Below are 13,261 nucleotides of genomic sequence, written 5' to 3' on the forward strand. Positions count from 1 at the left end.
CCAGAGGAGGCTATAACAGAGCCCCCTCCCCCAGTTCCTCTGTATGACGCTAAGGCACACCAGCAACTACTGAGGAGGGTCGCCGCCAACCTGAGTCCTCAGGTGGAGGAGTTAGAAGAGCCCTCAGACTCTCTCTTCAATGTCCTCTGCTCCACTGCACTGGCCAGGGTGGCTTTGCCCCTTCATGAAGGGGTCTCAAAGATCACCAATGCCCTGTGCAAACTCCTTCCTCCCTTCCCCCCATCTCCAAGAGGGCTGAGTGCAAGTACTTTGTGCCATCCAAAGGCCACAAGTACCTGTACACCCACCCTGCTCCCAACTCCCTAGTGGTAGAGGCGGTTAACCACAGGGAGTGACAGGGTCAGCCTGGGGCTATCCCTAAGAATAAAGGACTCCAAGAGACTAGACTTGTTTGGGCGTAAGGTTTATTCATCTTCTAGTCTCCAGTTGAGGGTGCCAACCATCAGGCCCTCCTGGGACGCTATGACTTTAACATGTGGCAACCTATGACCAATTTCTGGGAAGGAGTTCAGGGCAATCATAGAGGAGGGCATGAAAGTGGACTGGGTGATGCTCCAGGCAGCGTCAGATGTGGCGGACGCCGCCACCTGAACCTGGGCCTCAGCCATCGCTATGCGCTGGGCATCCTGGCTGCTCCACTCCAGTGTGTCCAGGGATGCTCAGCAGTTGATGCAAGAGCTTCCCTTCAATGGGCAAGCCCTGTTTGTGTAACAGATGGACAATAAGCTCCATGGCCTCAAGGATCCCGCACGACTCTTAAAACATTGGGACTGTATGTTCCCAGCCCTCCCCACAAGTGGTTCAAGCCTCAGCAGCCTCAGGGCTAGGGGAGCCACCCTCGCCAGGAGCCTCCCCATAAGAAATCCAGAGGCTACAAGCAGTGTCCTAGCCACCAGCCTTCTCAGGCTTCTCAGTTGAGCTTGGCCTGCAATAAGCTGGCGGGCAAGTGCTCATTTTGAGGGTACGCCCAAGGGTGACCTACCGGACTGTTCCCAGGATCCTTCCTCCCCTATTTTTGCCAACCACCGTTCTCCTTTCCTCCCTGCGTGGGCATCTATAACATCAGGCTGATGGGTCCTCAGTACTCTGGCACGGGGTACACCGTTCAGTTACTTTCTACCCTCCTTCCCACTTCCTCTCCCTGTCCCTCTTCAGGGACCCTTCTCACAAGAGTCTCCTCGCACAGGAGGTAGAGGGGTTACTGCAGCTAGGTGCAGTGGAGGTCGTTCCTCCAGAGTACAGGAACAAGGGGTTCCATTCCTGTTACTTTTTAATCCCAAAGGTGGTGTGCGACCTATCCTGGACCTGCGAGAACTGAACTGCTTCCTAGTGAAGCTGAAGTTCCCCAGAGTGTCCCTGGCCTCCAGGAGACTGGTACGCTGCCCTCAATATGAAGGATATGTGCTTTCACATCGCCATCTTCGAGAGACACAGATGCTTCCTTTGGTTTACAGGAGGTCCCAACCACTGTCAGTTTGTGGTCCTCCTATTTGGCCTAGCGACAGCACCACAGGTATTTACGAAGTGCATGCCAGTGGTGGCAGCTTATCTCAGACATCAGGGTGTCCAGATCTACCCGTACCTCAACAACTGGCTCACCAGAGGTAGCTCCAGGTCCAAAGGGATGTTGCGATGTTGTTAACCACTTGCCGTTGCCTCAGCCTGTTGGTAAACAACAAAAAATCCACGTTAGTTCTGGTACTGAGGATAGAGTTCATTGGAGCGATGCTCGACTTGACCTGCTCCTGGTTGTTCATGTCGCTGGAGAGATTCATGGCATTGACAGATCTCATCACGGAAGTCTCCACGTTTCCCCGTACACAGGTTTGCCTGTGCCTCCTAGGTCACATGGCAGTGTGCACATATGTGGTGCACCATGCCAGGCTCCAGATGCAACCCCTGAAGCAATGGCTGGCGCCAGTCTACTCCCAGTCAAAGGACCACCTGAAAAAGGTTGTTACCATCCCTGTGATGGTACTTACCTCACTGCGATGGTAGACTGACCCCGGAAAGTTCTGGAAGGAGTTCCCTTCATTGGCACTCCTCACTCAGTCAAGTTGGTTTCAGATGCCTCGGACCTTGGCTGGGGGGGCACACCTTGGCACTCTCCAGACCCAGGGTATGTGCTCCCCAGAGGAAATGACACTACACATAAATGTCAAAGAGCTCAGGGCAGTGCACAGGGCATGCGTGGTCTTCCTTCCTCACCTGTCGGGCAGAGTGGTCAGAGTCTTGACAGACAACATAGCTTCAATGTTCTACATCAACGGACAAGGGGGAGTGCGATCCTCGGCCCTCTGCCAAGAGGCACTCCATCTCTGCAATTTCTGGATTGACCACAGAATCCATCTAGAAGAGTGTCACCTTCCAAGAACATGCTAGCAGATTACCTAAGCAGGGACTTCTCCTCTCACCATGAGTGGGTGCTCCCCCCGGAGGTAGCCGGCACGATCTTCCAGAAGTGGGGAACTCCCCAAGTGGATTTGTTCACCACCAGGCAGAACAGGAGGTGCCACAGGTTTTGCTCCAGATGGGGTCCGGGCTAGGGCTCCCTTTCCGATGCCTTCCTCCTGCCATGCACAGAAAGCCTAACGTACGAGTTCCCTCCGATTCCGCTCATCAGCAAGGTCCTAGCAAAAATCAAGAGCAAGAAGGTGCAGGTTATCATGATCGCCCCGGTGTGGCCTCGCCAGCACTGATTCGGGACACTGTCGAGTCTGGCAGCAATCCCTCCATGGCCCCTGCCGAACTGACCGAACCTGCTATCACAGGATCACGGTCGACTCTTGCACCCAAATCTCACATCCCTCCACCTCATGGTGTGGATGTTGCATGGCTGAACCCTGAGGAACAGGCCTGTTTGGAAGGGGTCCAGAAGGTCTTCCTCGAGAGTAGAAAGCTCTAGACCAGACAGACTTACTTGGCAAAGTGGATGAGGTTCTCCCGCTGGACAGCCGAACGGGGCATCTCCCCTTCGCATTCTTTGGTGCAGTCCATCTTAGACTACCTACTTCATTTGAGGAACCAGGGCCTGGCACACTCCTCTATCAGGGTACATGTAGGGGCCATTTCTGCTTTCATCCGCCAATCCAGGGGCAGACAGTGTTCTCCCATGACATGACATTCAGGTTCCTCAGAGGTATTGAGAGACTTTTTCCACAAGTTCGGTCCTTCAGTGGGATCTCAACTTGGTTCTGTCCTGGCTCACAGGCCTGCCCTTTGAGCCTTTGACCTCATGCTCCATCTCACCTATCATGGAAGATAGCTTTCCTGATGGTGGTGACGTCAGCGAGGCGAGTCTCTGAGCTGCAAGCCCTGACCTCAGAACCGCCATACACGGTCTTCTATAAGGACAAGGTCCAGCTCCGGCCCCATGCAGCCTTCCTTCCCAAGGTGGTGTCTACTTTCCACATGAGCCAGGACATCTTCCTTCTGGTCTTCTGGCCCCAAGAACCATGAGACTGGTGAAGAGAGGCACCTTTATGCTTTGGATGTAAGAAGGGCCCTGGCTGTCTACCTAGATCGGACAAAGCCCTTCTGTAAATTGACTCAGCTTTTCATCTCTACAGCTGATAGAATGAAGGGCCTCCTGGCGTCCACACAGAGGATTTCTAACTGGATCACCTCTTGCATTCACACCTGCTATGAGTTGGCAGGCGTCCCTCCACCACTGATCGTCAGAGCCCACTTGACCAGAGCGTAGGCATCTTCGGTGGCCTTCCTGGCACACTTCCCGATCCAGTACAGCTGTTGAGCTGTGATGTGGTCCTCAGTGCACATGTTCATGGCCCGCTACGCCATCACTCAGCGGGCCAAAGGCGATGCTGGGTTCAGCAGAGCTGTGTTGCAATCTACGCATCCGTGAACTCCTACCCACCTCCACGGGGTACTGCTTGGGAGTCACCTAAGTTGAATGAACATGAGCAAGCACTCTAAGAAGAAAAGACAGTTACCTTTTTCCATAACTGGTGTTCTTCGAGATGTGTTGCTCCATTGCACAACCCATCCTCCTTCCCCACTGTCAGAATTTCTGGCAACAAGGAACTGAGGGTGGGAGGAGCCGGCAGCACCCTATATACCGCAGCATACGTGCACACTCCAGGGGGTGCCGGAGCCAGTCCCCTACGGATACTGATGAGCGGGCAAACTTCCGGCACCGGTGCATGTGGCAAGCACACACACCTAAGCTGCATGGACATAAGCAATGCATCTCGAAGGACACGTTACGGAAAAAGGTAACTGTCTTTTTCCAATTCACTTCTTTTGACCATGGGGCCTAACTCATTACCGATTATTTGTCTTATTTCACAAAACATTCCACCGTGTGACCATCTTTTATTATTATATCACTTCCAACCCTTCTCGCTTAAAAGGTTGCAAGAGTCAGGAGAAGATTCCAGTGAAAGAGGCCTTGCTAATAGATCTGAGGCAAAGAGCTGTCAGAGGAAGCTATTGCAACTGCACAGGCAGTGTGCTGGGAATGTGCTTAAGCACCCCATTTACACCTGTTGGGAATTGGGCTGCAAGAATCGCCTAGAGAACTCAATGACGATAGCAATGGACAGGACAGGACATCTGAGCACGGCAGGATTGGCCAACAGGGCATAGTACAGGGAACCTAACAGATAATAATGAGTACTAAAGGGAAAGAAGAATGTGCTTCAGCAATAGTAGTTGCAGCAACAACATGCTCCTGGAACTCTAATTGGTCTAGAGGGATTTAGAGTTTAATTCTCTTTATAACATTTAGAGATGTGCTGGCTTCATTAGATACCTACTTTTTGAGCTATCTACTGGTAACTACAGACAGTCTGGTATTTATTTTTATTTATAATGGAGATATCCCATCTCCTAGAACTGGAAGGGACCTTGAAAGGTCATCAAGTCCAGCCCCCTGCCTTCACTAGCAGGACCAAGTACTGATTTTGCCCCAGATTCCCAAGTGGCCCCCTCAAGGATTGAACTCACAACCCTGGGTTTAGCAGGCCAATGCTCAAACCACTGAGCTATCCCTCCCCCCCATACTCCTGGTATGGAACAGGAGTGTTTGTTTAAATATCGATTGTGCTTATTTTAAATGCAATTAAACTGCATAATGAGATATTTGGTGGCCTAATTAGAACAATATTGTGATACAGCACTATTCCTGCAAACTTGGCTTCTGAAAGGACTGACACAGAAGTCCATTTTTCTTAGCTGTTTTGGTTTAAAATATCTCTCAAATGTGTATGCTGAGTACGAAAATCATCCTGTTGCCACTAAGTCCCACCAGTCAAACATCTTATTTTCAAAGCTCAGCAAAAAAATAGGTGAAGTGCATTGCTAAGCACACAGCAGTCAGGCAGTACTGCATTTGACATGATGATACTTTTGCATATACCTGTCCTAAGATAAATTTAAGAACCTACATTGTCTTATTTTTTGACTTAAGAGTTTTATAATATACTGTTATTATAAAGCTGAAATGTTATTCTAAACTAGAGCTGTGCAAATAACTGATGTGTGTGTGTGTGTGTGTGTGTGTGTGTGTTGGCAGTTTGCAAATGAGTTGTCTGAAAAACTTCAGCAAGCTCTAACCTGAGCATCTCTGTTCTCAAATATACTTAAAGCCATGTGATCTCAGCAATATGGGTTCATATTTCCATGTATATGTCAAAGCACATAATTTTCATGCATGCAGTAGCTCATTTTACAAGATAATGTACAAGCATTTAAGTTGGTCTGAAGCACTCCAGTACTTCAGCTAGTCAGTCCTATTGCATTGTGATGACATGAATGGCTTATTTTCTGAGACTGGATATTAGCTGTATTAGAAAGAATTTATTTTACACTAATAGAAATAAATGCTTATCTCAGAAGTGTCAGCATAAGGTATGTAAAATGAGATATCTACTCCTTTTTTGCAAAATAAAAAATCATGGATCTTCTGTGTTCTTTGTGTGGTCCTTTGAAATCACTACTTTTCCATCCTTATACGCTCTCTCCTCAAAGGCCCTGTATCATAGCCATTTTTGTTCAATATAGTCTGTCTGTGCCCAGCTTCCAGAGCTCCTCAATGCAGTTCCATTGTCCAAAAGAGGATACTAAATAGCAGTGAAACACTCCATCCTCTGGAGTTGAGCCGTTTGTATCCACAGTCTCCACAGTCCTTGCTGATGCCCTAGGGAGGATGGACTGAACTAAACTCAAAGCGAAACTGGATCCCTCATGCTGACAGCCAGACACAGTTGATCTGTGTACTCTTTACCCAATGTCTCCGTTTGAAAAGCAACATATTTAAACATAGGGTTGACTCTTACAACATAGACCTTCTCCATATAATTCAGGCTGTGAGTATTTTTTCTAACAGAAGAATAATTCTGAAACCCTGGGGAAAGCAAAGAACATACATTTAAAAACAAGTGACTTTTAAACAAAAATCAGCATGATGATTGTTTACTAACCTGATAATGGAAACTACATTTATTACATATTGTAAAACCAAGGACTGGAAACTCCAGAAGAGGGAGATTTTTTTAATAGCCTTTCATGCTACCTTTTGTACTCTGTTTTCATGTATCGGGGGTAGCCGTGTTAGTCTGTATCCACAAAAACAACAAGGAGTCCGGTGGCACCTTAAAGCCTAACAGATTTCTTTGGGCATAAGTTTTCGTGGGTAAAAAACCTCACTTCTTCAGATGCATGGAGTGAAAGTTACAGATGCAGGCATTATATAATGACACATGAAGAGAAGGGAGTACCTCACAAGTGGAGAACCAGTGTTGACAGGGCCAATTCAATCAGGGTGGATGTAGTCCACTCCCAATAATAGATGAGGAGGTGTCAATTCCAGGAGAGGCAAAGCTGCTTCTGTAATGAGCCAGCCACTCCCAGTCCCTATTCAAGCCCAAATTAATGGTGTTAAATTTGTAAATGAATTTTAGTTCCTCACCCACAACCATTTCAGATTTGGGGACAACTTATACCTTCAAGTCAGTGGCACTGCTATGGGTACCTGCATGGTCCCACCATATGCCAACATTTTTATGGCTGCCTTAGAACAACACTTCCTCAGCTCTCGCATCCTAGTGCCCTTCCTCTACTTGCACTACGCTGATGACATCTTCATCATATGGACCCACAGAAAGGAGGCCCTTGAAGAATTCCACCTGGATTTCAACAATTTCCACCCCACCATCAACCTCAGCCTGGACCAGTCCACACAAGAGATCCACTTCCTCGACACTACAGTGCAAATAAGTGATGGTCACATAACCACCACCCTATATCGGAAACCTATTAACCGCTACACTTACCTACATGCCTCCAACTTCCATCCAGGACACATCACACGATCCATTGTCTAGAGCCAAGCCCTAAGATACAACCGAATTTGCTCCAATCCCTCAGACAGAGATAAACACTTACAAGATCTTTATCAAGCATTCTTAAAACTACAATATCCACCTGGGGAAGTGAGGAAACAGATTAACAGAGTGAGACGGGTACCCAGAAATCACCTACTACAGGACAGGCCCAATAAAGAAAATAACAGAACACCACTGGCCATCACATACAGCCCCCAGCTAAATCCTCTCCAGTGAATTATCAAAGATCTACAACCTATCCTGGAAAACGATCCCTCACTCTCACAGACCTTGGGAGGCAGGCCAGTCCTTGCTTACAGACAACCCCACAACCTGAAGCAAATACTCACCAGCAACTACATACCACACCACAGAAACACCAACCCAGGAACCAATCCCTGTAGCAAACCTCATTGCCTACTCTGTCTCCATATCTACTCTGGCGACACCATCAGAGGACCCAACCACATCAGCCACACCATCAAGGGTTCGTTCACCTGCAAGTCTACTTATATATGCCATCATGTGCCAGCAATGCCCCTCTGCCATGTACATTGTCCAAACCGGACAGTCCCTACGTAAAAGAATAAATGGACACAAATCGGACATCAGGAATGGTAACATACAAAAACCAGTAGGAGAACACTTCAAACTCCCTGGACATTCTATAACAGATTTAAAAGTCACTATTCTTGAACAAAAAAACTTCAGAAATAGACTTCAAAGAGAAACAGCTAAACAAATTCATTTGCAAATTTAACACCATTAATTTGGGCTTGAATAGGGACTGGGAGTGGCTGGCTCATTACAGAAGCAGCTTTGCCTCTCCTGGAATTGACACCTCATCTATTATTGGGAGTGGACCACATCCACCCTGATTGAATTGGCCCTATCAACACTGGTTCTCCACTTGTGAGGTACTCCCTTCTCTTCATGTGTCATTATATAATGCCTGCATCTGTAACTTTCACTCCATGCATCTGAAGAAGTGAGGTTTTTTACCCATGAAAGCTTATGCCCAAATAAATCTGTTAGGCTTTAAGGTGCCACCGGACTCCTTGTTGTTTCCATTTTCATGGTGTGTTTTAGTGGCATAGTTTACATTAAATGTGGTTGGCAGCTTTTATTACTGCTAATTATTAACTAATAATTGCTACTATTGGGAGCATGTCTTCATCATTGATGTGTCATCTTTCTAGTATAGTGGCCAGAAACTTTATATTTGTGACAAAAATATTCCTAACTATATACTCTATCTAGATTTTTATACCAGGTCTACCACCATGGTATCTGTGCATTGGGGCATGTTCATTTGTTTAATATGTTTGTATGTATTAAACTGAGATGGTCAGATTTTGATCACAGTTATACCAATGTAAATCCAAAGTAACTCTGGTATAATTGGGATCAGAACCTGACATTTATTATGTATCATTACAAAGATGTGAATTATTTGGTTGATAAATTGAGGGCATTTTCTCAAAGGTAATAACTAAAACCTATAAAAAAATCTAAGTATGAAGCTAAATGCCAAGGCAAGGTATCATTATTATTATCTGTACAGCAGGGATCCTCAAGTTATTGTACTGCTTTGTCCAATGATTAACCTAATTATGTCTCAAATTTTTAATAATGGCTATCTTTTCACTGGAAGAAAAGCTGAAACAGTTTAGAGCAGTATAAACAAAACAGGGTGAAAGTGGTCGATCCAGCCATGTTTATTGTGGGCATAGGGAAGATGACTACTAAGGACAATAACAAATCAGAGTAACAGACCTGTGCACAGTCCATCAGTCTACATCAGATCTTCTGTCATATTGACTGAGACTCCTCCATGCCAGTATAATGTAGAATAATTTGAGCTACAGAGTGGTTCAGTGTAATTATCCAAAAGTACTTTTTAATTGTCAGAAAAATTCCTATATTAAAGTTTGCTTCTGCATATGGAAGAAAACATTGCTTATTTGTACTCCTGGAAAAAATAGCTTAATACTTAACTTTTAAAAGATTTTTAAATTATACCTAAATTTCACTGAAGCTGAAGTCTACAGAGTTTCCATTATGTATTAATTTCACCATGAGGACCATGGACTGGACATCTTATTGAAAATAATGTACCAAAAAATAAAATGGCATGGCATCCTCTCGCTATTGATTTCAAATCTGTGCTCAGGTTATGTTTAGTCTTGTGGAAGGAGACTAACTGAAAATATTGCACTTATGAACAATGTAAAAAGGCTACAGAGAATCAGTTCTACCATGACAGATTCCCCTCCACTAAAAAAACCCCAACCTTTTTATAAAATATATTTTTCCTTCCTGTATTTTCCAGCCTTATCCATAAGCGATGCATCTTTCAGAAGTAATGAATCATCGTGGATGTCATTTGCTTCCTTTCATATCCGACACAAGACTCACATCCAACTACAATTTCAGCCTCTTTCTGCAGATGGTATCCTTTTTTATACTGCCCAGCACCTTAGTCCTCGATCAGGTAAGGACATTCAGGGCTCTGTCCACAAGTACTGGGTCTGTATCATATAGGAGGGTCCTTTCTTTAAAAAGAAAAAAAACATAAATGTAAACAGTACAAATGTTCAGTCTTCATATTAGTGTTCAACGTCCATTTGAGTGCCAGTGGCTTTTGAACTTTTCAACCAAGCTCTTAAAAAGTGGCATAATGTACCAAGTTTTGGGTGGATCCAAAGCAAGCATGTACTTTTTTTGTCTTAATGGAAATGGACCAACAAATATACTTTGAAGGATTTAAATATAGACATTGGAGCCAGCCCCCCAGCTGCTGTACTCTTGCATAGCTCCGTAGGCTACAATGAAGTTATACCAATTTACATCAACTGAAGATTTAGCCCATATTTTTAAGACACCAAAAATAAGGAAATGCAGAAGTTAGCTGAACTGAAGCTCAGAGAACGTAAATGGAATACAGAGAGCTCATGAAGTTCATGAAGAGTTTAAATATTTATTATACCTAAAGATGGATCAATGCTGACAAGTTTGCGGTTGCTAGAAAAATATTTACCTCAGTAAAACATCTGAGTCCTGTACTTGCTAGGCAGGCAGAATGATACAATTAGAAGTAGTCAAGTACAACTGTTTTACTATGTATAAAATATTTTAAAACCTTGATAAGTTACAATCACATTTTTAAAACAAAAAGAACAGGAGTACTTGTGGCACCTTAGAGACTAACAAATTTATTAGAGCATAAGCTTTCGTGGACTACAGCCCACTTCTTCGGATGCATACAGAGTGGAACAAATATTGAGGAGATATATAGACACACATACAGAGAGCATGAACAGGTGGGAGTTGTCTTACCAACTCCGAGAGGCCAATTAAGTAAGAGAAAAAAAAACTTTTGGAAGTGATAATCAAAAGTTTTTTTTCTCTTACTTAATTGGCCTCTCAGAGTTGGTAAGACAACTCCCACCTGTTCATGCTCTCTGTATGTGTGTCTATATATCTCCTCAATATTTGTTCCACTCTGTATGCATCCGAAGAAGTGGGCTGTAGTCCACGAAAGCTTATGCTCTAATAAATTTGTTAGTCTCTAAGGTGCCACAAGTACTCCTGTTCTTTTTGCGGATACAGACTAACATGGCTGCTACTCTGAAACCTATTTTTAAAACAGTATGGCATAAAATCTTATTTGCCAAGCCATGTATATAAATTTTCAAATCTAGTCTTTTAATTGTATACGGAAAATTACTTTATTTATGTATCTTAACTTTATAGTATATTCCTCTAGTGTCTTTCATGATTTTAGACAGAAACATTTCATATCACTGCATAAGCTATTATTAACATTAAGGCACTGGTGAAACTTCCCAACTGGATGTCAAACGGTAAGTTATGCAGAAATAGGGATTTATGTACTGGAAAATAAATAAATAGTTTGTCATATTTTTAGATTCCTTTGTTCAAAGCCTAAAGGATTTTAGAATTTTCAATAACATGCTCAGCCATATGCACAAATATTACCACCTTCTCATTCCCTACACAGATGTCTTAATGGGCTACTGCCAGGTGAAATTGATATGGGCATCAGACAATAACAGTACCACCTGTTCAAATTATGACCCCAATATAGAAATGCAGTTTCAAAGAAAATAGATGGCACAATGTGTAACACAAATATATTTTTTGCTAAGAATCCTATTTTCTACTAGGCATCTTTTGTAGGTTTATAATTTAAAAAACAGTCTGGGGTTCTACATGAATAATTTCCTCCCATTCAAACTAAACAATTTCATGTGTCAAAAGATCTCAGAAAATTAGAGAAAAAGAAAAAAAAACTACAATTTATCTAGCTCAAAAGAAATAAAAAAAGTCAAAGGCCATGATAACAGCTAATACAGACAGAAAGTAACCACCCCTTTGGAGAGATAAAAGGGAGTGCACTAAGAGATTCTACAGCCTTTTTAAGTTAGGCTGCAACTGGTTAGCATGAATATGCTCTATTTCTATTGCTATTAGTGAGAATGTTTAGTCTGTTCAGGAGAGAACATTTCTTAAAACCATCATCCTGAGCCATACAAATTTCATTTCAAATGTTTTTCCCAAAAAATACTTCCCCTTCCCCTTAACAAAAGTTGCTGTCTATGGAGTAATTTAATTGCTTTACAACTTTCATACCCCTCATTCTCATTACACTGAAGTTTTGAAGGCTAATCTTGCAAGCTCTTTACATATGCCTTCATATAATCCCGTCAAATCCAGACAGAATTAGACTAATGAAAGACTCAAAGTATTCTTAGCAGCCAACAGATGTGAAAAGGCTTTCTTTTGCAGATTAGTTTACAAAGCACTTTATATAATGCCTTTTCTTTTTACCTAGTTATGTAACATTTAATAAATGAATTGGTTGCACAAAGCACAAGGAATTTTAGAAAATTCCTTGTCTAATGGGGAATAATTGAAAAGCTTCTCTTTTCTATTCTCCTCTCTCACTACAATGGACTGTTCTTGAAAATCACCTCTGACTTCACAACTAATTTAGAGGTGCTAGTGACACACAGGCTATCTTCACTGGCACAGCTGTACAGGAGTTGTTACTAGTTTGCTTCCGAGCTTCAGACTGGGCTGGAGACACAGGCTTTTGTTGTCATACTGAGCTCCTAGAGGCATTGCTGCCACCTGTGATTTTGCTGCCTGAGCCAGTTTTAGGGTTTTCCTATGACATATATGCTGTCCTTCCTTTGGGACTTCTGCGACAAGGATGGATGAAAGAAATGTTGCTATCTGCTGTTGTCCCCATAGTCCTTTCTCGAGGCACTGAGTGGAGATGGAAGGGAATACTTCAGTTTGGATGTGTTGTCTGTATTTTTTTCTGTAAAGAGAGAACCCATGAATTTAGTGCTCAGGATTTGTTTGGTGTGGGTATCTGTAGTCCAGGGGTATGTGGCCAAATTAGGGTGACCAGACAGAAAGTGTGAAAAATTGGGACCGGGGGTGGGGGGTAATAGGAGCCCATATTAAAAAAAGCCCCAAATATCGGGACTGTCCCTATAACATTGGGACATCTGGTCACCCTAGGCCAAATGTGGAACCTGGCTGTTCAGATGGATGCCATGGCCCTATCTGAGAAGCTCATCTTGTCCATTGAGGTCTCTGCAACAACCACCTTTGCCAGGGATATTTTCTTAAGGATGGATCTGTAATCAAGATGGTCTCTGTTGTCTAGGTCCTTTATGTTAGCCAGACAGGACATCATGGTTCTGGCCCAGACAACTAAGAATTGCTAATGACGACTTAAAATCCCTCCTGAGTCTTCCACCTTCCTGTCTGTTGTGTTCTTGTGAAGGGGGAAAAAAATCCCTTCCTGGAGCAATTATCATATCCTTCGCTAGTGATACCACCACAGCATCTACCTT

The 13,261-nt window shown here is 43.7% G+C and overlaps 1 protein-coding gene across 1 annotated transcript in view; it reads left to right on the plus strand.

The window, feature by feature from the left end:
* LOC128834279 (protein eyes shut homolog) overlaps nt 1-13,261 on the plus strand; it is a 104,112-nt gene that overhangs the window by 76,607 nt on the left and 14,244 nt on the right. The window contains exon 8 of the mRNA XM_054022888.1: nt 9,700-9,861. Within this exon, the coding sequence (XP_053878863.1) occupies nt 9,700-9,861 (162 nt within the window). The remainder of the gene's footprint in view (nt 1-9,699; nt 9,862-13,261) is intronic.

The sequence above is a fragment of the Malaclemys terrapin genome, chromosome 3, assembly GCF_027887155.1.
Source record: "Malaclemys terrapin pileata isolate rMalTer1 chromosome 3, rMalTer1.hap1, whole genome shotgun sequence".
NCBI classification, from domain to species: domain Eukaryota; kingdom Metazoa; phylum Chordata; order Testudines; family Emydidae; genus Malaclemys; species Malaclemys terrapin.